Source organism: Manacus candei, unplaced genomic scaffold (genome assembly GCF_025592945.1).
Source record: "Manacus candei isolate 608988 ecotype Guabito, Panama unplaced genomic scaffold, ASM2559294v1 h1tg000106l, whole genome shotgun sequence".
NCBI lineage: Eukaryota > Metazoa > Chordata > Aves > Passeriformes > Pipridae > Manacus > Manacus candei.
Genome location: NW_026138154.1, coordinates 114,614 through 137,406, shown reverse-complemented (window position 1 = coordinate 137,406; position 22,793 = coordinate 114,614). Strand labels below are relative to the sequence as shown.

The 22,793-nt window shown below is 59.3% G+C and overlaps 3 protein-coding genes and 1 long non-coding RNA gene across 11 annotated transcripts in view; 3 read left to right on the top strand and 1 right to left on the bottom strand.

The window, feature by feature from the left end:
- GATAD2A (GATA zinc finger domain containing 2A) overlaps window positions 1-7,353 on the top strand; it is a 50,444-nt gene extending 43,091 nt beyond the window's left edge. For 4 of the 7 annotated variants that reach the window (XM_051769206.1, XM_051769210.1, XM_051769205.1 and 1 more), the window contains 5 exons: window positions 1,039-1,206; window positions 2,365-2,641; window positions 3,402-3,691; window positions 5,329-5,503; window positions 7,085-7,353. In XM_051769206.1, the coding sequence (XP_051625166.1) occupies window positions 1,039-1,206; window positions 2,365-2,641; window positions 3,402-3,691; window positions 5,329-5,503; window positions 7,085-7,215 (1,041 nt within the window). In that variant the 3' untranslated portion in view covers window positions 7,216-7,353. The other 3 variants (XM_051769211.1, XM_051769208.1, XM_051769212.1) reach the window with 2 other exon arrangements.
- A 2,601-nt stretch (window positions 7,354-9,954) lies between these two features.
- LOC127461409 (uncharacterized) lies at window positions 9,955-10,553 on the bottom strand. Its single transcript, XR_007900063.1, has 3 exons — window positions 10,517-10,553; window positions 10,351-10,478; window positions 9,955-10,150 (listed from the first exon to the last, which is right to left on the bottom strand). It is a non-coding gene; the product is annotated as an uncharacterized LOC127461409 (long non-coding RNA).
- Window positions 10,554-13,061: 2,508 nt separating this feature from the next.
- NDUFA13 (NADH:ubiquinone oxidoreductase subunit A13) lies at window positions 13,062-14,804 on the top strand. 2 transcript variants are annotated; one of them, XM_051769252.1, is made up of 5 exons: window positions 13,062-13,209; window positions 13,308-13,386; window positions 14,042-14,113; window positions 14,208-14,277; window positions 14,554-14,804. In XM_051769252.1, exons 1-5 carry the CDS (start codon window positions 13,116-13,118, stop codon window positions 14,671-14,673), a joined length of 435 nt encoding a protein of 144 aa, XP_051625212.1. In that variant the 5' UTR covers window positions 13,062-13,115; the 3' UTR covers window positions 14,674-14,804. The 2 variants fall into 2 exon arrangements, with proteins under 2 accessions (XP_051625212.1, XP_051625213.1); XM_051769253.1 differs by lacking the exon at window positions 14,042-14,113.
- Window positions 14,805-15,682: 878 nt separating this feature from the next.
- Window positions 15,683-22,199, top strand: YJEFN3 (YjeF N-terminal domain containing 3). The gene is made up of 6 exons (XM_051769225.1): window positions 15,683-15,786; window positions 18,434-18,542; window positions 20,126-20,236; window positions 20,335-20,448; window positions 20,914-21,064; window positions 22,000-22,199. Exons 1-6 carry the CDS (start codon window positions 15,740-15,742, stop codon window positions 22,197-22,199), a joined length of 732 nt encoding a protein of 243 aa, XP_051625185.1. The 5' UTR covers window positions 15,683-15,739.
- The last annotated feature ends 594 nt before the right edge of the window (window positions 22,200-22,793 follow it).

Genomic DNA, 22,793 nt, shown 5'->3' with positions numbered 1-22,793 from the left:
TAACTTCCCTGCTTAACGGCTTGGAAATGGAACAGGCTCCAAACTCCACCCTGGGGAAGGAGTTGGGCTGGGAAACCTGGGAATTCTTGGTCAAAATGAGGTGGTGGAAGGAGTTTTGCTCGGAAACTCAGGAATTTTGGGCCATAATGAGGTGGTGGAAGGAGTTTTGCTCAGAAACTGGGGAATTTTGGGCCGTAATGAGGTTGTGGAAGGAAATGACTTGGAAACTTCGGAATTTTGGGCCATAATGAGGTGGTGGAAGGACTTTGACTTGGAAACTTGGGAATTTTGGGCCATAATGCGATGGCCTCATGTCCAAGCACCTCCTGCCACGTTTTCCAGGATGAAGGAGGGGAAAAACCCCACATTCTGAGAAACAACTCCCCTGATTAACACCCTCAGAACAAAACAGGTGTAAAACTCCAGCCTGGGGAAGGAGTTTCACTTGGAAACTCGGGATTGTTTCGGCCTCGTGCCCGAGCTCCTCCTCACGTCCCCGCTTTTATTCCGGGATGGGAAGGGACGTCACTACCAGGCTCCCTCCTCCTTCCCCCCCATCCCTGCTCTCTGGAGGCTGATCCCATTCCCGGAGGCTGATCCCATTCCCGGGGGCTGATCCCATTCCCGGAGGCTGATCCCATTCCCGGGGGCTGATCCCATTCCCGGAGGCTGATCCCATTCCCGGAGGCTGATCCCATTCCCGGGGGCTGATCCCATTCCCGGAGGCTGATCCCATTCCCGGGGGCTGATCCCATTCCCGGAGGCTGATCCCATTCCCGGAGGCTGATCCCATTCCCGGAGGCTGATCCCATTCCCGGGGGCTGATCCCATTCCCGGGGGCTGATCCCATTCCCGGGGGCTGATCCCATTCCCGGAGGCTGATCCCATTCCCGGAGGCTGATCCCATTCCCGGAGGCTGATCCCATTCCCGGAGGCTGATCCCATTCCCGGAGGCTGATCCCATTCCCGGAGGCTGATCCCATTCCCGGGGGCTGATCCCATTCCCGGAGGCTGACCCCATTCCCGTCTCTCCCGCAGCAGATCCACACGATCCGGCAGCACTCCAGCACGGGGCCGCCCCCGCTGCTCCTGGCGCCGCGGGCGTCGGTGCCCAGCGTGCAGATCCAGGGCCAGCGGATCATCCAGCAGGGCCTGATCCGCGTGGCCAACGTGCCCAACGCCAGCCTGCTCGTCAACATCCCGCAGGTGAGTCCCCAGCCTGCCCCCCCTGCCCTCCTGGGGCCCAATTCCCGGGATGGTTTGGCTTGGAAATGGGTGGGAATCCCACCAGGGACACCTCCCGCTGTCCTGGACACCTCCCTGCTCCGGCCTTGCCCTTGGACACTTCTCCACAGCTGCTCTGGGAAATCCATCCAGCCCCTTCCCTGCCTTCCCAGCCAGGAATTCCTTCCTGGTATCCTATCCAGCCCTCTGGCAGTGGGAAGCCATTCCCTGTGTCCTGTCCCTCCATCCCTTGTCCCCAGTCCCTCTCCAGCTCTCTTGGAGCCCCTTTAGGCCCTGGAAAGGGCTCCTAAAGGATGTTGAGCACAAAGTTGTTCCCAGAAACTGGGAATCTTTGACCTGTTGAGTGGAAAAAGTGTGAAGTTTGTTGGAGCTTCCCTGCCCAGCTCTGGATCCAGGGAGGGAGGAGGATCAGAGCCCTCCTCACCCTCCCAGGGAGGAATTCCTTCCCAGTATCCCATCTAACCCCCCCTCTGGCACTGGGAAGCCATTCCCTGTGTCCTGTCCCTCCATCCCTTGTCCCCAGTCCCTCTCCAGCTCTCCTGGAGCCCCTTTAGGCCCTGGAAGGGGCTCTCAGGATTCCCTGGAGCCTTCTCTTCCCCAGCTCTCCCAGTCTCCAACCCTGGGATCACCTCATTGGCTCATTCCCGATGGGAAGAGCTGCTCCAGCACCAAAACAAAATATTAAATTGACCTAAAGTAGAGAAAAAAACCCCAAACATTCCTTTGAGGAACACGGAATGTTGCCTGGGAAGGTTTGAGGTGCTCCAGCCCTTGGAGCATCTTCTTCACTGTGACAGGGAAAACCCCCATTCCAGAGGGTCGGGAAGGGAAACATAAAGGCAGAAAAGTGAATTTTGGCCCTTGTTTATGTTTGGAAGTTTGATATGAAGTTGTCCTTCAGAAGTTTTATGGGTTTTTACGTGACCTGGTGCCCGGGGTGGTCTCAGCTCTGGCATTCCAGTGACCTCGTTGTCGGGGTCACCTCCAAAAAAAACACCACCCCGAGGCTTCAAAGGCCGGATTTTGGTCCCACTTCCATCACCCCCCACCCCTCTTCCCGGCATGGAAACCCCTTTCTGGGATTTTTGGGACCGAGCTGTGCCCTCTTCCTCCCCCCAGGCCTCCCCCACCTCCATCAAAGGCCCGGCGGTGAGCTCGGCCCAGGCCAATCCCGCAGCTCCCGGCGCGTCCCTGGGCGGCTCCGGCGAGTCCCCGGCCAGCAGGCAGGCTGCGGCCAAGCTGGCCCTCAGGAAGCAGCTGGAGAAGACCCTGCTGGAGATCCCCCCTCCCAAACCTCCCGCCCCGGAGATGAACTTCCTGCCCAGCGCCGCCAACAACGAGTTCATCTACCTGGTGGGGCTGGAGGAGGTCGTGCAGAACCTGCTGGAGACACAAGGTGAGGGAACTGGGAGAATGCTTCCCGGGGGGCAGGAGAGGAGCGTTCCCACCCGGATCTGGGGTTGGGAGAGGAGCGTTCCCACCCGGATCTGGGCTCGGTGTCGGGTAGGGATGAGCTGCAGGGGGTGCAGCTGTAGGGTCAATCCCCCCGTGTGTCCCCAGGGGCTGTAGGGTCAATCCCCTGTCTCAGTGTCCCCAAGGGCTGTAGGGTCAATCCCCTGTCTCAGTGTCCCCATGGTCTGCAGTGCTGATCCCCATGTGTCCCCAATGGCTGTAGGGTCCCCAGGGGCTGTAGGGTCCCCAAGGTCTGCAGTGTTGCCCCCCCATGTCCCCAGGGGCTGTAGGGTCAATCCCCTGTCTCAGTGTCCCCAAGGTCTGTAGTGCTGACCCCCCCCGTGTCCCCAGGGGCTGTAGGGTCAGTTCCATGTCTCAGTGTCCCCAAGGTCTGTAGTGCTGACCCCCCTGTGTCCCCAAGGGCTGTAGGGTCCCCAAGGTCTGCAGTGCTGACCCTCCCCATGTCCCCAGGGGCTGTAGGGTCCCCAAGGTCTGCAGTGTTGCCCCCCCGTGTCCCCAGGGGCTGTAGGGTCCCCAGGGGCTGTAGGGTCCCCAGGGTCTGCAGTGTTGCCCCCCCATGTCCCCAGGGGCTGTAGAGTCCCCAGGGTCTGCAGTGTTGCCCCCCCATGTCCCCAGGGGCTGTAGGGTCAGTCCCATGTCTCAGGGTCCCCAGGGTCTGCAGTGTTGCCCCCCCGTGTCCCCAGGCAAGGCGCTGGCGGCGGCGGCGGCGCGCGAGCCCTTCGTGTGCGCGCAGTGCCAGACGGACTTCACGTGCCGCTGGCGGGAGGAGAAGAACGGCACCATCATGTGCGAGACCTGCATGACCTCCAACCAGAAGAAGGCCCTGAAGGCCGAGCACACGAACCGCCTCAAGGCCGCCTTCGTCAAGGCCCTGCAGCAGGAGCAGGAGATCGAGCAGCGCATCCTGCAACAAACGGCCCCCCCGGGGCAGCCCAAGGCAGAGCCCCTCGTGCAGCACCACTCGCTCAAGCAGGTATGGGGGGGCACGGGGGGATCTGGGGGGGATCTGGGGGGGATCCAGGGGGGAATCGTGTCCTGCAAAACCCACCCCAGGATGGTTTCAGGGGGGAGCTCGTCGTGGGGATCTCGCGGTGGTTTGGGTGGGAAATTACGTATTTTATTTTAGGGATAATATCTGTAAAAATGTATTAGAGATATTAGATATCTGTAATATCTATTATTGATATTATGCCTAAAATAAAATGTATATTATAATATTATATATTGTATTTTATTTTAGGGATAATATCTATAAAAATATATTTTAGATATTAGATATTTATAATATCTATTATCAATATTATACCTAAAATAAAATATATATTATAATAAATTCTAAAATTATATTTTAGAATTTTTATAAAATTTATATTTTTTAATATATAAATTTATATATAAATTTTATATGTTATAATTATTATAAAAATTATATTTTGTTTTATACTTAAAATAAAATATATATTATAATATTATATATTGTATTTTATTTTAGGTATAACATCTATAAAAATATATTTTAGATATTAGATATCTGTAATATCTATTATTGATATTATGCCTAAAATAAAATGTATATTATAATATTATATATTGTATTTTATTTTAGGGATAATATCTGTAAAAATATATTATAGATATTATATATTAGATATCTATAATATCTATTATCAATATTATACCTAAAATAAAATGTATATTATAATAAATTATAAAATTATATTTTAGAATTTTTATAAAATTTATATATTTTTTATATAAATTTATATATAAATTTTATGTGTTATAATTATTATTATAAAATTATATTTTATTTTATACCTAAAATAAAATATATATTATAATATTATATATTATATTTTATTTTAGGGATAATATCTGTAAAAATATATTATAGATATTATATATTAGATATCTATGATATCTATTATCAATATTATACCTAAAATAAAATGTATATTATAATAAATTATAAAATTATATTTTATAATTTTTATTAAATTCATATATATTTTATACATAAATTTATATATTATAATTATTATAAAATTATATTTTATTTTATACCTAAAATAAAATATATATTATAATATTATATATTATATTTTATTTTAGGTATAACATCTATAAAAATATATTTTAGATATTAGATATCTATGATATCTATTATCAATATTATACCTAAAATAAAATGTATATTATAATATTATATATTATATTTTATTTTAGGTATAATATCTGTAAAAATATATTATAGATATTATATATTAGATATCTATAATATCTATTATTGGTATTATACCTAAAATAAAATATATATTATAATATTATATTATTATATATTATATAAAATATATAGAATATATTATTATATAATAATATATTATAGTAATATATTATAGGGTGATATTAATTATTATTATATAATAATTATATGAAAAGTTACCCTTAACAAACCATAAATCCCATAACAAATCCCAGACTCCCGGGCTGGCTCGGGCTGGAAGGGCCTCGAGGACAATCCGGATCCAGGACTCGGGTGCTGAGCTCCAGAGCTCGGGAGAGGCCCCTCCAGGCCCCCAGCCCTGACCCCCCGTGTCCCCTGCATTCCAGAGCTCCAGCCAGATGTCCCGGGGGGCCGGAGCCTCGCGGGGGGTCCTGCACAGCTTCAGCCCGTCCCCGAAGCTGCAGAGCCCCTCGGCCTCGCTGGGCGGCCGGGCCGGGAAGCACGTGGAGCGCTCCGGGAGCAAGGGCAGCGCGGCCTGGAAGAAAAGCCCCCTGAGCACGGGTAAGGGTCCCCCTGGGCACGGGTAAGGGTCCCCTGGGCACGGGGAAGGGTCCCCTGAGCACGGGTAAGGGTCCCCTGGGCACGGGGAAGGGTCCCCCTGGGCATGGGGAAGGGTCCCCTGGGCATGGGGAAGGGTCCCCTGAGCACGGGAAAGGGTCCCCCTGAGAACAGGGAAGGGTCCCCTGAGCACGGGGAAGGGTCCCCTGAGCACAGGGAAGGGTCCCCTGAGCACGGGTAAGGGTCCCCCTGAGCACAGGGAAGGGTCCCCTGAGCACGGGGAAGGGTCCCCCTGAGCACGGGGAAGGGTCCCCTGAGCACGGGGAAGGGTCCCCTGAGCACGGGTAAGGGTCCCCCTGAGCATGGGGAAGGGCTCCCCTGGAGCCTCCTCTCCCTGTGCTCCCTGCCCAGCATTCCCAGGGCTCAGGGAAGGGCCATTTTCCCTCCAGGATCCCTTTCCCAGTGGGGTTTCCTGCCCGGAGAAATGAGGACGCTGAGCATCAACTCTTGGGATCGTTGCCCTTGGGGTGGTTTGTCCCCATCCAAGGGGGCCACCAGGAGGTGAAACCAAACAAACCCTCCTGTTTTCCACGTTCATGGCTCAGCTGAAGGGATCTGAAGCCCAGCCGGTGATCCCGGAGTCCCTGTGCCCATCCAGCACCCCGGGGGTTTGTCCTTCATTTCTGGGGGTTTCATTAAATCCTTTCGTTTTTGACCAATGTTTTCTCTTTGCTGGAAGTAACACCCAGTAAATAAGTGGGCCTGTGTTGAAATTCCCATTGGGATATTTCAAATTCCCATGGGAATGTTCCCAGTATCCTCAGGATCTGGGATCACCGAAGCTGTTCTTTGAACAAATGGAAATCATAAATGCTAATCCAACCTTTTTTACATGTTTTTACGTAAGAACATGACTTGAGAAGAGTCATTTGTTTACCTAAATGTTAATTCCAGCATTTCCAAGAAGGAACCACTGGAGCAAACGGCTCCTTTGTGATCCCTCCTGCCCAGCAGTGGTGGATTTTCTGGGATTCTCTCATTCCTGACAGTTTAATCGATCGGTTAAGATGTAATTGCATTCCAGAGAGCTCAGATCCTCCTTCCAGAGAGCTCAGATCCTCCTTCCAGAGAGCTCAGATCCTCATTCCTGAAAGTTCAGATCCTCATTCCAGAGAGTTCAGATCCTCATTCCAGAGAGCTCAGATCCTCCTTCCAGAGAGTTCAGATCCTCATTCCAGAGAGCTCAGATCCTCATTCCAGAGAGTTTAGATCCTCCTTCCTGAAAGTTCAGATCCTCATTCCAGAGAGTTCAGATCCTCATTCCAGAGAGTTCAGATCCTCCTTCCAGAGAGCTCAGATCCTCCTTCCAGAGAGTTCAAATCCTCATCTCTGGTCCCAAAATCTCCCTCTGTTTGTTGAGATGATTTTGGGAGCTCCCACCTCCTGAAGGTGTCGGACCCGGGGATGATCCGTGCCCGGAGCGCCCCATTCCCACGGGGATCAGGGGTGGGCTTTGCCCCTGCTGTGCCTCGTGTCCGTGTCATTCCATGACTCCTGTTCTCCCTTCTCCTCCCCGATGCCCAGGCGGGGCTTTGCCCTTCGTCAGTCCCAGCTTAGCCGTGCACAAATCGGCCTCGGCCGTGGACCGGCAGCGCGAGTATCTCCTGGATATGATCCCGCCCCGCTCCATCCCACAGTCGGCCACGTGGAAATAATGCCCGGCGAGACTTGTCCTGTTTCTGCCATCCTTTTTATACCACAGTTCCGTGGAATCTGCTTTAATCCCAGCTGGATACGCCCCAGGCTTTCTAGGATGCAAGAAGACCACTCCTCATCCCACCGAGTGCCGCCGTCCCTGCCGAGAGGAGTGACCCCCGCGGGTCCCGGGTTCCGACGGAGGCTGGCAGGGAGGGGAAGGATTCCTTCGGGTTTTTTTGGCTTTCTGTATTTAGTTTGGATTTTTCCGTCACCAGCACAAAGGACTCAGTGACTTCTCTCCGCCTTTGGGTTCGTTCCCGGCGACAAACCCGGGCGACAAGCGCCGGGCCGCGCTCCAGCGTGGAATTCGGGGGCCAGGAGGGAGGAATTCCAGCCCCATCCTGCATTTAGTGAGCCGAGTTCGTGGCTGCTCCTCTTCCCTGCCCCTCCTCCAGCCAGGAAGGGAGTCTACACATCCCGATATTCCTGAAATCCCCTTCTGGTGGTGACGAGCTAACGATAAATAAGCGCGGACTCCGATTCCGGTTGAGCACGGTCCTTTTCCCAAGGGATTGGCTGCCACCAAAACTTGCCTGGTAGGTGGGAACCACGCAGGAGTCTCTCACTTTTGTTGGATTCTGTTTTGGAATAGACTTTGGAACCGTTGGTAGTTTAAAAACCTAATTTACTGACTAGACAAAACCTTTGTTGGGTCTTTCTAATTCAGCGAAGAGCAGTTGGGCCTTTCCTACGTTCCCGGAGACTCCGAAGTGAAACCGTTTGGGATAATTTTCCTTTTGGAGGGGTTTTGGTTTCTCTTTTTTTTTTTTTTTTTTTTGGATTTTTTTTTTTTTTTTTTTTTTGTTTCTCTTGTTGTTGTTGTTGTTGTTGGTTGTTTGGAGGAATATTACTCGAAAGAATAGGAATCCCAGGAGCTGCATGCAATCAGGGAGAGAGCGGGAGGCGCCGGCAGATCCTCCCTCTGGTGATTCCCGCCGGGAATTCCGGCCGTTCCCAGCACGTTTTGCGGGGGGGAATTTGTGATCCCTTCCGAGTTCTTCCAGGGCATCCCGAGCATGCTCCTCTGTCCACCACCATCCCACTTCGGGTGGAGCTTTAGGGGGAGAGTTTTGGTTGATCCCAAAAATCCCCTCGGGTCCGGTTTGGTTGGTTTTCGTTCCCCGTCCCTCCTCCTTCGCGCTTCTCCCGGGTTTCCAGTCGAATCGAAGCGGCAGAATTCCATGCCTTACGCCTTGCTGTTTGCATATCAGTGCTGGAAGGGAGTGCTGATGATGAGAATTATTTGGGAAAGTCTATATATATATATAATCTATATATCTATATATAAGAGGGGCAGGGGCTTCCGTCGGAGCCGAGTTTATTTTCGTAGCAGTCGCCGGGAGATCGAAACTTGAAGCCAAGAATTCCCTCGGGTCGTCCCCCCCTCGGATCTGCCCGCGGCGTAGTGACAGAATTCCAGCCTTTTTCCCCCTTCCCCCCTTTTCCCTGCTGGGCGAAGATCGAGATTTAAGGGGTTTTTTTCGCCTCGAAAACCCTCCTCGTTTTCCAGACTGGGATTCGTTTGCTGGGCGTAAAGCCCCGGAATTCCAATCTTCCAAAGGGATCTGAAGAACTAGGAGGGGGTGGAGGGAGGGAGGGGGAGTTGGGGGTGAAGTTTTGGAAGGTTTCTGTTCATTCCAGGCCGGTTTGGGTTGGGAATGTGGAGGGAGAACTGGAGTGCATTTGCCTTTTGCACTTGATATTCCCGGGAAAGTTTCGGTTCCTTCCCTGTGTGGAATTTTTTTGGTTGGTTTCCGGGGATTTTTTTTTCCCCCCTCTCCTCTGACGAATTCCTGCGTTTTCTCCTCGTCGACGCCGATGTTTGATCGCTGTTAAATCCCCTGGAAAAGTTCGTTTGGTTCAAAAAAAAAACAACAACAAAAACCAAAAAAAACCAAGGAAAACTCCTCAAATTAAAATCCAGAAACCTTTTTTTTTTTTTTTTTTTTTTTGTGGGGAAAACCTGGGCAACTTCCCAATTAATTTTCCAGTGTCGGGGAACAACTTTGGATGATTCTGGGGAAAACAAAAAAAAACAAACCAACGGGGAGCGAAAGAGGGGCAGAAAATATAAAATCAAATGTTACAAAAGCCACGTCAGAACCTTTCTGGGATCCCACCAGCCCAGTGCTCGGAAACGGGATTTTCAGCCCAACGTGGAGAATTTAAAAGAAGCCTTAAAAGGATCGGGGATATTTTAGTTTTAAGGTTTGGAACTGAAAAGCAAAACAGGTTTTGTGCGTCCAGGCTTAAAAAAGTGTTATATCCCGAATTTCTTCATGTGTAATTGAGAGTAAAAATCCCCAAAATACTATTTTAGGGGGTCGGGAGAGATTTTATTTTAAAGGGAAGGGGAAAAATCCTACATGGGACGAGGCTGAAACCCCCCCGAAATCCAGCAGGGAATGAGGCTGTTGGGATTCCAGCCGGTTCTGACGTGGTTTCCCGGGAGTGCCGCGGGGGATCCGGGGGGTTGGTTTGGTTTGTTTCTGCCAAATCGTGGATGAATCTCGGGAAGGGTTGAAGTGGATCCATGTGCGAATTCCGGGAGAGAGGCTTTTCCTTCGGGGCCTCGGGTTGAGTTGGGTGTTGTGGGACTGGGCTCGGTCAGGTTTGAAAGAGTTGTTCAAACACTTTAATACAGTTTTTCCAAACCTCCTCCTCATCCTCCTGTTCTCCTTTTTGCCGGAAGAAAACCCCACAGAAACATGGGGAAAAAAAAAAACCTACAAAAAAAATCTCAGTGAAAAGGAATATTCCCATCATGGGCCTGCCTGGAGGGGAAATCCTTGGGAATCGTGGAGGGGGGGGGGTTAGACACAAACTTAGGAACAAATCTTGGGGTTATTCCTACTGCTCTTGTTGCCTTTGGGATTCCTGAATCCCAGAGGGCTCTTGGATCACCTCTGGAATTCCTGAATCCCTGAGGGCTGTTGGATCACCTGGAATTCCTGAATCCCTGAGGGCTGTTGGATCACCTTTGGGATTCCTGAATCCCAGAGGGCTCTTGGATCACTTCTGGGATTCCTGAATCCCTGAGGGCTGTTGGATCACCTTTGGGATTCCTGAATCCAAAAGGGCTCTTTGATCACTTCTGGGATTCCTGAATCCCTGAGGGCTGTTGGATCACCTTTGGGGTTCCTGAATCCCTGAGGCCTTTGGGATTCCTGAATCTCTGAGGACTTTGGGATTTCTGATTCCAAAGGGGCTCTTGGATCACCTTTGGGATTCCTGAATCCCTGAGGGCTCTTGGATCACCTTTGGGATTCCTGAGTCCCTGAGGGCTGTTGGATCTGTCAGGGAATCACCTCCTGGAGCGGCACAAACCTCCCGTTGGACTCCGCTCTCCGTCGGAAAACCCGGGTGGAATATCCGGCCCCGGAAAACCCTCCGGGTGGAACATCCGGCCTCGTATCCCGTTTTCCCGCCCCTCCACTGCTTCGCTGCATGAGCTGCTCCGGGGGGGGTCCGGCTCCCGCCTCTCCTGGGGAGAGGGATCGAGGGATTCCCACAAAGCCATAAAAAACAAACCTCCTCCCTCGGCGACGTCGCGACGACGGGAATTTTCTAAGCCAGTGACTAAAATAATGGGAAACGACTGTTGTACTTTAGATTTTAGCAACTTGTGAAATAAACCCCGGATTTTCATTGGAAACCCGTGTTGGAAATTTTGGGAGCCGTGTGGTTTTTCTTGGATTTCGTTCTCTCTTTTTTTTATATATATATATATATATATATATAAATATAAATATAATTAATTTATTCTCCAGTTTCAGCGCTGAAAACAGAGAGGGTTGAACCTCCTCCTTTGTGTCCTCAGCCTTTCCAGCTCGTGGAAAACGGGACTTCACTCATTTTTGTGTTCCAGGGATTCCTGGACCTGCCATTCCCGCTGTGATGGTGAGGAAAACTCTTGGATAATCATAAATCCGAGCTCGTTTGGGGTTGGGTTTTTTTGTTTCTACAGGTGTTTTTAGCATCGTTTTGGGATCCCTGCATTTCCCTCTGGATTCTCAGACCCAGTTAGAACTTTTTCTTTCTGGCTTATTGAGGAAAAATTAAATTCCCGAAGTGGCAAATGAGGGATTTGGGCCGCAGGAGGGAGTGGAATGGAGCAAATTTAGGGAGAGCTCATCAAAAAAAACCAATTTGGCTCATTTTTCCCTCTCCTTTTGGAAGGAGGGAGCACAGGGTGGGGGTTTGTCCCTTGGATTTATTGTGACTCCAAATCTCCCATAACAACCCCGACATTTAATAATAATAATAATAATAATAAATGATAATAATTTCCCACTAAACCCTGACAGTCTCAGCAGCAGGAGGATCTGGAATCAATAATTAATCCATAACTGTATTGTGAGGGGGTTTCAGTATTGGAAGGACAATAAACAAATGGAGAAACACTTGGATCTGCCTCTTATTCCGAGGATTTCGGGGTCGGGATGCATCTCCCGGAGCGGTGGGACGAGGGTTTGGATCTGCTCCTTCCTCTGCCAAGGTTCCTTCCCCAAAAAAACCCAAACCAGGTTGATGGGAGAACAGGGAAAGGAGAAGACAAAAATCCGGAATTTCTGTGGAATTTGAAATTTCTGTGGATTGAAATGAGTGGAGGGAACACCCTCCCAGGTGCCATCCCGGGGTGTGGAACATGTGGAAACGAGACCCAGCCACCTCCTCAGCCCTTCTTCCCGCCTGGAATTGCTGCTCCGCCACTCGGATCCCCTTTGGAATTCATCTGAACATCCCAGGATAGCTCAGGGGGCCGTTGGATCCCTCCCCCCGGGATGAGGACGGCGGGATTTCGTGGCAAACTGGAACATTCCCAGATTGGTTTTGTCCCCAGTTCCGGGTAAAATCCCGGTTTGGGAACAGAGAGGGAAGATGGGACGTGGATCCTGCTCCGGGTCAAGCCCAGGGTGAAAGGGGGGGGAAAAAAACCTGATCCTTTTTTATTTTTCAGCCCAGATTCCGTGGGCAGCTCGTGGCTGGATTGCCAAGGAACCTCAGAAACTTGGGATTCCCGCCCGTGCTGGATCAAGCCTGGGCTGTTTGGGGGACTGGGACATACTGGGACACTGACTGGTCATACTGGGTGGAGCTGGAAACCCCCCCAGTCCTCGTGGAGCCTCCTGCCAGACGTGCTCCGAGTGCCAATCCCGACCCTGCGGTGGGTGGGAGACGATCCCAGGGAAACGATGGATCCCATTGGGGGGAAGATGTTCCCAAGCGACCGATGGATTCTCTTGGATGGGAAAGTGATCCCAAGGAAGCGGTAGTTCCCATCAGGTGGAAAGGTGATCCCAAAGAAGTGGTGGAGCCCGTGGGGAGAGAAGGTGCTCCCAAGGAAATGACGGATCCAGTTGGGTGAGAAGATGCTCGCAGAGAAAGGATGGATCCCTGTGTGGGAGAAGATGCTCCCAAGGAAGTGAAGGAGCCTGCTGGGTGGGGAGATGCTCCCAAGGAAGTGAAGGAGCCTGCTGGGTGGGAAGATGCTCCCAAGGAAGCCCCTCAGGTGGGAAGGTGATCCCGAAGAAGTGATGGAGCCCATGAGGTGAGAAGATGCTCCCAGAGAAATGATGGATCCGGCTGGGTGTGAAGATGATCCCAAGGAAGTGCTGGAGCCCGCTGGGTGGGAAAGCGATCCCAGAGGAGCGCTGGATCCCGCCTGGCTCCAAACCCGCCCCTCCGGGACCCCCCGGCCCCAAACCCCCCGCTCCGGGCCCCACTCTCCGCGTTGCTCTTTTAAATCCGCGCGTTGCCCTTTTAAGCCGCGCCCCCTCCTCCCTCACGTGACGGGGGTCACGTGGCTCCCGCGCGGCGAGTCGCGGGGCAGTGACGTCACGAGGGGAGCGCCGCGATGGCGGCGCCGAAGGTGAAGCAGGACATGGCCCCGCCGGGCGGGTACGGCCCCATCGACTACAAGCGGCACCTCCCGCGCAGGGGCCTCTCAGGTGGGCGCCGGGGTCCCCTCGGGGCTCGGGGGGCGTCGCTCGGGGGGGCCCATCCCGGCCCCGGCGCCGCTCTGACCGCGCCCCCCCCACGCCCCCAGGGTACAGCCTGTTCGCCATCGGCGTCGGGAGCCTCTTGCTGGGCTATTACACCATCATCAAGTGGAACCGCGAGCGCAGGTGACGCCCGGGGGGATCCTGGAGCTTCCCGCCCTGGGTCTCCCCGTCCAGCCCCGGGGGTTCCCCGTTCCCCCCGCACACACAGACCCTCCTCTGGGCTCGCGGGTTTTCCCGTTCCCGGGGCTCTGCTGCGGTCCCTGCTCGGGATGTGCTTTTCCCACATGCCCGGGGAGTCCCGACCCCCCCCCCCCCCAGTGCTCCCCGGGACCCTTTCCCTGTACCCCGCACCCCCCACCAGCTTTCCCAGCCCCCCCCAGCAGCCCAGGGACCCCCCCCCGATTCTCCCCGACCCCCTCAGCCCCCCCCCTGTACCCCGGGACCCCAAACCCTTCACGGCCTCCTTTCCTGTACCCCAGTCCCCCCTCCCCAGCCCCCCCAGTGCCCCCCCGAACCCCAGGACCCCCCAATCCGTCCCTTCCCCCCTCGCACCCTCCAGTTCTCCCCTGGACCCTGGACCCCCCTCAGCTTTCCCAGCCCCCCTTCAGTGCCCCCCTGCAGCCCAGCGACCCCCCTGACCCTTCCCAGTCTCCCCCAGATCCCCCCAGTGCCCCCCTGCAGCCGTGGGGTCCCCCCAGATTTCCCAGCCCCCCCCCAGTGCCCCCTTGTATCCCAGGGACCCCCCCAGACCCCCCTGACCCCCCCAATCCCGGCGCAGGCGGCTGCTGATCGAGGAGCTGGAGGCTCGGATCGCGCTGATGCCGCTGCTGCAGGCGGAGTCTGACCGCAGGTACGGGGGGCTGGGGACCCCCCCAGGCCTCGGGGACCCCCCCCGGGCGCTGTGTCCCCTCCCGGTTCCCCGCTCAGCCCCCCCTGTCCCGCAGAACCCTCCGGCTGCTGCGGCAGAACCTGGACGAGGAGGCCAAAATCATGAGGGACGTTCCCGGCTGGAAGGTTTGTGACTCCCGGCAGGGAGGATGGGGGGGCCGCGGGGGGGGGGCTGCCCTTCCGTGATCCCGCGGGCTGGGAACCGGCCATTCCAGTGGGTTTGGCGCCGTGTCACCCCCTGGAAGGCTGAGATCACCCGGGCTCCGAGCAGCCCCCCCAGAACGGGCAGTGATGCTCCTTCCCCCCGGCAGCGCTTGGAGCGGGGGGGGGGGGGTGGAGGGTCCCTGATCCCGCCCCCCGAGGCGGCTGCTCCCGCCTCTCCCAGCGCTCCCTGCCTTCCAGGTGGGCGAGTCGGTGTTCCACACGGACCGCTGGGTGCCCCCGACGGTGGACGAGCTCTATTACCTGCGGCCCTCGGCCGAGATGGACAACGAGAAGTTCGGGCTGCAGTACTATGTCTGAGAGCCGCCCCTTCCCGGGCTCCTCCTCCCCTTGTTCCAGCCTTTCCTGGGTTGTTTTTCCCCGTCCCGGCGCTTCCCGGGCTCCGGGTGCCGCCTGTTCTTTAAACCTGTTATTAAACCACGTGGATCCCGTGTCCTGTGTGTTCCTGGACACCCCCGTGTCCCCCGCCGGGAATTCAGTGTCTCCCGCGGTGTTTCCTGGGCTTCCCTGCCCGGGAATCAGGATGGGAATGTGGGATGGTGTTTCCTGGGCTTCCCTGCCCGGGAATCGGGGTGGGAATGTGGGATGGAGGAAGCAGCCAGTGGCAGTGTCCTTGTCCCCCCTCCCTGCCTCGGTGTCACTGGGGGGGCCAGGGGGGTTCTGAGCTCCCCCTGCGCTCACACATCCCGTGGGTGTGGATCCCGTGGGTGTGGATCCCGTGGATATGGATCCCATGGATATGGATCCCATGGATATGGATCCCATGGATGTGGATCCCATGGGTGTGGATCCCATGGATATGGATCCCATGGATGTGGATCCCATGGATATGGATCCCATGGGTGTGGATCCCACCGGAGCGACGGTGGGTGAAAACCCACCGAGTTTGGGTGTTGAGCACAATTTTGACACGTTCCCCTCGCTCAGGGGTGGGAAGGAAGGGGCTTCCCGGGGTCCCAGCGGGGTCCCAGCTGCTCCCACCCCCTTCCACACCCCCCCCCCACGCGCATCCTGCGGGAATCGCGGGAATCCCGGCCGGTGTTCCCGTTCCCGGGAGGGGCCGGAGCGATGCCCGCGGAGGGGGCGGGGGCAGCGGGAGCCGCCTCCCCCCGGGCGGCACCGGGGCCGCTCCAGCCGGGGGTCCCCGGGGGGGCCGCGCCAGTCCCGCCGAGGGGGCCGGGCCGGCAGGAGGGTCCGCGCTGCTCCCGAGGGATCCGCTCCCGCCGGGGGATCCGCTCCAGCCGGGGGGTCCGCGCTGCTCCGTCCGAGGGTCCGCGCCGCTCCCGAGGGTCCCGCTCCACCTGAGGCTCCTCTCCAGCCCCCGGGGGTCCCCGTCCCGCCGCCGCTCCCGGTGCCGCCGCCCACCATGAGCTCCGCGTCCTGCCCTCCCCGGGAGCCCCCCCGGTACCTCAGGTGAGCCCGGGGGTCCCTCCGGGGAGCCCCCCACCCCTTCCCCCGGCCGCGCGGGGGAGAACCGGGAGCTCCGGAGGGTCCCGGGGTCCCGCCGCGCCGGCGCCTCTCTCTGGGGTTACCGGATTCGCCGCCGGGACCCCCCCGCCGACCCCCGGCTCGCCCCGGGCCGGTCCCGCGGGGTCGTGGCCGGTGCCGGAGCCCCGCAGAACGCGGTGGGGACCCGGGGGGGTGCTGGGGGCTCCCGCGGTCCCGCCGGTGGGGCGGGACCCCCCCGCAGCCCCGGGACGCCCCCCGGGTGGGCTCCTGCCCTCCGTGATGCTCCCGGGCCCTCCCGGTCCCCGCGCGCGTCCCCCGGGACGATCCCCCCCAAGGAGCCGCGGGGGCGGGGGGGGGGTCGGTACCCACGGAGCCTCCGTTGCCAGGGAAACCGCATCCCGGGTCTCCATGGCTGCGGCGGGGATGCTCCGGCAGCGGGAGCGGAGCGGGGGGACCCGCCGGGGATCCCGGGACCGGCTCGGGGGGTGCGCGGGGGACCCCCCGCTGCAACCCAGGGCGGGTCGGGGGGGTCCCGTAGCCGAGCGGGGCCGGGGGGGGGAACGAGCGGCGGGAACGGGAGATGGAGCCGGGATACGGGGCTGGGATGTGGAGCTGGGATGCAGAGGGGGGAGGCGGAGCTGGCGGGATGCGGGACCGGGATGCGATGCTGGGATGCAGAGATAGGGATGCGATGCTGGGATGCAGGGAGAGGGAGGACACGGAGCTGGGGCGCAGAACTGGGATGTAAAACTGGGATATGGAACGGGAATGTGATGCCGGGATGCAGAGAGCAGACACGGATCGGGGATGCAGCGCCCGCGGTGTCCTGGAACCGGGATACGGGAAGGGACACTCAGGGATCCTCTCGTCCCCTCATCCCTCGGCTCCTCTCGCTCCCGCCCCAACCCCGCAGAGCCGCGGACACGCAGCAGCCCCTGGAGGCACCGGGAACTGGGTTGGACTGGGTTGAACTGGGCTCTGCTGGGTCTCCCTGCGCTCCGGGGGGAGCGGGAGCGGCATTCCGGGAGCGGCATTCCAGGAGCGGCATTCCAGCGAAGCCAAACCGCAGATCCCGGGGGGAGCGGGGAGGGCTGGAGGTGACCCCGGAGCCCTCGGGGAGGGGGGGGGTCGCTGCTCCCGGGGTGGGCGGCGATCCCAGGGAGCCCCGTGACGTGTGTCCCCTCCCTGGGGACGCTGCCAGGCCAGCGGGAGCCAGCCCGGGCCGGCGCCCAGCATTTTCCCTGCCAGCAGCGATTATGGATAATGTTCTCCCGGGAACAGACGTGGGGAATTTTGTCGGACACGTGCCTTTTGTTGGGAGAGGGACAACACACACACAGCTGTGCCCGGCCCCACCCCCGACCCCCTCCCGGCCCCCCCGGCCCCGCTCGGCGGGGGGGGGACACCGGGACAGCGCGGCTCCGTTTGAGCACCACGGCCCCCCCTTGTTCTCCCCCCGGACCCCCGTGTGGGGCTGGGACCGGGCTGGGACTCACTAGAGGGCACCAAAGGATTGGGGACTGGGATGGGGTGGGATGGGATGGGATGGGATGGGAAGGGATGAGATGGGATGGGATGGGATGGGATGGGATGGGATGGGATGGGATGGGATGGGATGGGATGGGGTGGGATGGGATGGGATGGGATGGAGGAGATGGGAAAAGGGATGAAGTTTTTCTGGGAGATTTTTCAGGACAGGCAGGGGATGGGATGCAGGAATGGGGGACAGGGAGGAGGGCTCACTGTGGGTCTGCCTGAATGACAAGGGAATGCCCGATCCAAATGGTCCCTGGGCTCTGCCAGGACACCCAGAGCAGCCAGGGAACCCAACCAAGGACCCCAACCAAGGATCCCACCCAGGGATCCCAACCAGGGACCCCAACCAGGGATCCCACCCAGGGACCCCAGCCAGGGATCCCAACCAGGGAACCCAACCAGGGAACCCAACCAAGGATCCCAACCAGGGACCCCAGCCAGGGATTCCAACCCGAGGCCCCTCCAGCTCCAGGAGCACCGCACGATCCCTGCCCATGGGGGGGTGGCAGGTCCCCTCTCCATGGCTGGGACTGAGCGAGATGTGAGTGTGCCTCCCAAAACGGGGGCAGGGCGGGGGCTGGTGCCCCCCAGCTCCCCGCAGGGCCGTGGGTTCCCTCCCTGTGCCTCTCCCGGGGGTCAGATCCCAGGCTCCCTCCCGCCGCCGGCCCGGCCCGTTCCAGCCGCGCAGGTGAAGCCAACAGATGTGAGCAATTATTGTCCCATCAGCGGCTCCCGGCCCTGCCAACTCCCGGCTCGGCAGCGACGGAACAACCGCAGCATTGTTCGCTTTTATGTAACAGCCCGAGCCCCACGAGCCCGGGGGCGCTGCCAGGGCCGTGCCTCGCACGGATCCAGCCCCCCCTCACCCGCGGGGTTGGGCCCCCGAACGTGCCAGCCGAGCCCGGCCCCCTCCCCGAGCCCCCGGCCGTGCCCACCCCACGCCCTACGAGCCCCCGACCCTGAGCCCCCCTGCCCAGCGCCCTGGGGGCAGAGTGGGGTCCCAAATCCTTCCCGTGGGTGGTGGGGGGCACCCCTCTCCTCCCCCTGCTCACTGGTGCCCTCTCCCCCTCCCCAGCAAGGCAGAGGCCGAGGCCATGGAGAAGGAGCTGCTGGAGGATTATCGGTTTGGGAGGCAGCAGCTCATCGAGATCTGGGGACACGCCTGTGCCGTGGCTGTCACCAAGGTGAGGTGGCCAGGGGGGCTGGGGACACCCCACTGGGGCTGGGGACACCCCCTTAGGGCTGGGGACACCCCACCAGGGCCGGGGGCTTTGCTGCCAGCTGCTCTCCCCCCCTCCTCCTGTCCCCCTGTGCTGTCCCCCCCCGGCTGTGTCTCCCTCCCACTCCGGACCGAGGTGTGGGGACAAGGGACAGCAGGGCTGGTGGCACAGCCCGGTGGGCAGCGATGCTGTGGCTGTGCCAGGGCTTCAGCCTCTCCCTGGGGGGTTTCTTTGCATCCCTCAACCCCCCCCATTCACCGTTCCCCCTTGGAATTGGGCTCAGTCACAGCCCATGGAAAGGGGGGATGCTCAGCCCGTCCTGGGGGGTCAGGTGAGGGGGGTCTCTGGGGGTCCTGGTGATCCTCCCTCGCTGGGATCGCCGGGTGCTCGTGATGGATGTGAGGAGGAGGAGGAGAGGCAGGAGGAGGAGGAGGAGGAGGGGGAGGAGGCAGCCGGGAGGTGCCGAGGGGCAGCATCAAGGGCAGCTTTGTGAGCTCCGCGCCCGCTGCCTCAGCTTTTCCGTCGGAGGTGGCTCTGCCCTTCCCTTCTCCAAGGGCAGCCGGGTTGCCCGAGGAGGAGGAGAAATATTTTGGTGTTGGAGCCTCTCGGGGCCGCCCCGGGGCTGCCCCCGGTGCCGCAGCATCCCCGGCCCCGCGGGGGCTGAGCATCCTCCCCGTGGGGCCGAGCATCCTCCTCTTCCTCCGGGAGAACCCCCAGCCCCGGTATCCCCCCCAGGCCGGGGTCCCCGGGCATTGTCCCCTCGGGCACGTCCCCGGGAGGCGCTGGCAGCGCGGCCGGGGCAGGGCCGGGCTCACACGGCCCGGGAGCTCCGGGCGCTGGCGGGGGACGGGACCCGGAGCCAGGCTCCGTGAGCAGGAAAAAATCCGTCAATGCATAAACAGCGTCCCCGGGCAGGCTCCTGGTATGTGGAGCACGGAGCCGCCTCCCTGCAGCTGGCGGGGAGCCCCCGGGCCCGCGGGCACCGGCCCGGCCTGGGCAGAGTCCTCAGCCCACCGTGGGCATCCTCCTGATCCCACCGTGGGCACTGCAGGAATGTCACCGTGGGCATCATCCTCATCCCACCGGGGACATCATCTTCATCCTGCTGTAGGGACCATCCTCACCCCACCACTGGCACCATCCTCATCCCATCCTGGGCATCATCCTCATCCCACTCGGGCCCTGTCCTGCCCCACCCCAGGTGCCACCCGAGTCCTGCCATTGATGCCACCCCCCATCCAATCCCATTCCCTGTCCTGCCATGGATCCCATCCCCATCCTGCCACGTGTGCCACCCCCATCCCACCCTGGGGATTGTCACCATCCCACCCCATGCCCTGTCCCGCCCTGGGCACCATCCCCCATCCCCACCCTGCTCCATGTGCCACCCCCGTCCCACCCCGGGTACCATCCCCAACCCACCCCCACCGTGTGGGTCCCCTTCCCCTCCCTCCCCGACGCCCCTGCCCCTCGCCGTGCCCGGGGGCCGTTTTGGGGTGGCGCGGTGCCCCGGGGCGGTGGTGACCGGCCATCCCCGTGTCCCGCAGGCGTTCCCGCTGCCCTCGCTGCCCCGGAAGCAGCCCACGGTGCTGGTGGTGTGCGGGCCGGCGCAGAACGGGGCCATCGGGCTGGTGTGTGCCCGGCACCTCCGCAGCTTTGTGGGTACCTCCCTCCCCTCCTCCTCCTCCTCCTCCTCCTCCCCTTCATCCCCGAGCGATGCCGGACCCCGAGCCCGACCCCTCCCCTCCTCCCTCAGGACTACGAGCCCACCATCTTCTACCCCAAGCGCTCCCCGGACCCCCTGTACCGGGATTTCACGACGCAGTGCGAGAAGATGGACATCCCCTTCCTCTCCTACCTGCCCACCGAGGTGAGACCCCCCCGGCCCCCTCAGTCCTCCCAGGCCCCCAGCCCCCCAGCCCCCGCACTCCCAGCCCGACAGCCCCGAGTTTATTCCTCCTTTTTCCCTCCCCTTCCCCCCCGCCCGGTCCCGGCTCTGCTGGGAGCCCGGGGATGCCATGAAATCCAGCGGCGGCTGCCGCGGCCCCGCCAGCCACCGGCTCTGTTGTTTTTGGAAGCCTCCGGGCCGGGGCGGGAGGAATTTGACCCAAAATCGCTGCCCTGGCCGCGGCCGCGCGTCTCGGCGTGCCGGGCTCTGCCCCGCGCCCCCCCCTCCCTCCTCCTCCTCACCTCGGGGGGGGGAATTTTCTTGGCCGTAGCCGCTGGGTGAGTCCAGTTCTGCGGGAAAACGGGATCCCCGCGTGGGCCGGGGCCGGTCCCCGGCTGGGGGGTGACGCGGGGACCCCCCCGTGCGTGTCCCCCCCCCCTCCCAAAGGTGCAGCTGATCAACGACGCCTACAACGCCGTGGTGGACGCCGTGCTGGGGGCCGAGGCCGAGGTGGGCGAGGGGAGGGAGCCCTGCGCCGCCATCCTGGCCACCCTCAAGCACATCCGCATCCCCATCGTCAGCCTGGACGTGCCCTCAGGTGCTCAGCCCCCTCCCCCGCCCCGGGATGGGACCCCCGACCCGGCGCTCCTCCCATTCCTCACCACCCCCAACCCCCCCCCGGTGTTGTCACCGCGCCCTCCGCGATGTCACCGCAGTGCCCGGGACCCGCGGTGCCCTCCCAGGGTGGGGACATCCCCGGGGCCCCCCCCGCTGTCCCCCCCCAGCCTGGCGGGGCCCGCGGGGCGAGGCGGATCCGCTCGGTGCGTTCGGGGCATCCACGGTAAATAACAAACTCCCCGAACTGAGACATGATGTAATTTGAAAACACCCGGGCGTCTGGTGGCCAGGCCTGGAATTGTCATCACATCACCCCCCCGGCGTGTCCCCCCCCACGCCGCGGGAGCAAACAGGAGCCCTTGGCACGGCCGCTGGTGAATCCCCACCAAGAAAAACCCCGCGCGGAGCCAGGCCGGGGGCGGTGCCGCAGGGGGAACACGCTCCTCATCCTCCCCGTGCCCTCCCCACCCCCACCGGCAGCGCCTCGACCCCTGGGGTCACCCCCGAGCCCCTCTCTGTGTCCCCGCAGGGTGGGAGGTGTTTTTGGGGGGGTGGCTCCCTGAACCTCTCTCTGTGTTTCCACAGTGGGACGTGTCGAGCTTGATCCCCCTCTGTATCTCCACTGTGTGGGCACATCCCCTGGGGTCACCCCTTCTCCCCGTCCCCACAGGGTGGGAAATGTCCCCTGGGGTCACCCCCGAGCCCCTCTCTCTGTCTCCTCTTCTCAGGGTGGGACGTGTCCCCTGGGGGCACCTCCTCCCTGTGTGGGTGGGGATAGGGCAGGTCCCCTGGGGTCACTCCCTCCCCATGTCCCCAGAAGGTGGGAAGTGACCCCTGGGGTGCCCCCGAGCCCTCCCCATGTCCCCTCAGGGTGGGCCGTGCCCCCGTGGTCAGCCCCTGTCCGTGTGTCCGCAGGGTGGGACGCGGAGTCCGGGGGCAGTGGTGGGATCAGCCCCGACGTCCTGGTGTCCCTGGCAGCCCCCAAGGAGTGTGCCCGGCGCTTCCTGGGCCGCCGGCACTTCGTGGCCGGGCGGTTCCTGCCCTACGACGTCCAGAAGAAGTTCGAGCTCAACCCCCCCGAGTACCCCGGCACCGAGTGCGTGGTGGCCCTGTGAGCCCCCCGAATAAAGTGCTTGGTGGCTCCTCCTCGGGGTCTGTGTGGGGTCAGGGTGGGGGACGGTGCCGTCCCGGTGGGGTTGGGGTTGGGGTTGGGGGATTGTGCCGGGAGTCGGTTCCACACTCGGGGACTCGGCTCGACCCCCCCAGGTGTCCTCTGGGAGCTGTTCCTGGGCACGGGCCTGGTGTGACCTCCCCTGTGGGGACACGGGCAGCCGGGGGGGCCCCGTGGGTGGCTGTGGGGTCTCTGGTGCTGCCACATCCCCCTATAGCCTGAATCTCCCGGAAAACACCGGGAAAGGGTCGCTGGAGCAGCCCCCCCTCCACGGGGTGGTCATTCCCAGTGACGAGCCACCTCTGGGGACTGTGTGTCCCCCCCCCGGCCCAGCAGGGAGAGTGTTCGTGACCCCAGTGCAGCCCCTGGAGCTGCCTCCCCCTCGGGGGGCTCCGCGCAGCCGGAGCTCCGGGGAATGCAGGGAATGTGCCGGGATTTCCGGGCCGAGGGAGGGGGCTGGGGGTGACCTGGGGCCGGGGGGGGGTGTTCCCCACGCCGCCAGTCCCCGTCACACGGGGTGTGTTTTGCATCCCCAAAC

What these genes read in the sequence shown, in the direction of transcription:
- NDUFA13 (XM_051769252.1), top strand. Translation starts at nt 13,116, where the DNA reads ATGGCGGCGCCGAAGGTGAAGCAGGACATGGCCCCGCCGGGCGGGTAC. An exon ending in CCCGCGCAGGGGCCTCTCAG is followed by an intron (nt 13,210 to 13,307) that starts GTGGGCGCCGGG and finishes CCACGCCCCCAG; the next exon opens with GGTACAGCCTGTTCGCCATC. An exon ending in AAGTGGAACCGCGAGCGCAG is followed by an intron (nt 13,387 to 14,041) that starts GTGACGCCCGGG and finishes ATCCCGGCGCAG; the next exon opens with GCGGCTGCTGATCGAGGAGC.
- YJEFN3 (XM_051769225.1), top strand. Translation starts at nt 15,740, where the DNA reads ATGAGCTCCGCGTCCTGCCCTCCCCGGGAGCCCCCCCGGTACCTCAG. An exon ending in CCCGGCACCTCCGCAGCTTT is followed by an intron (nt 20,237 to 20,334) that starts GTGGGTACCTCC and finishes CTCCTCCCTCAG; the next exon opens with GACTACGAGCCCACCATCTT. An exon ending in TCTCCTACCTGCCCACCGAG is followed by an intron (nt 20,449 to 20,913) that starts GTGAGACCCCCC and finishes CCCCTCCCAAAG; the next exon opens with GTGCAGCTGATCAACGACGC.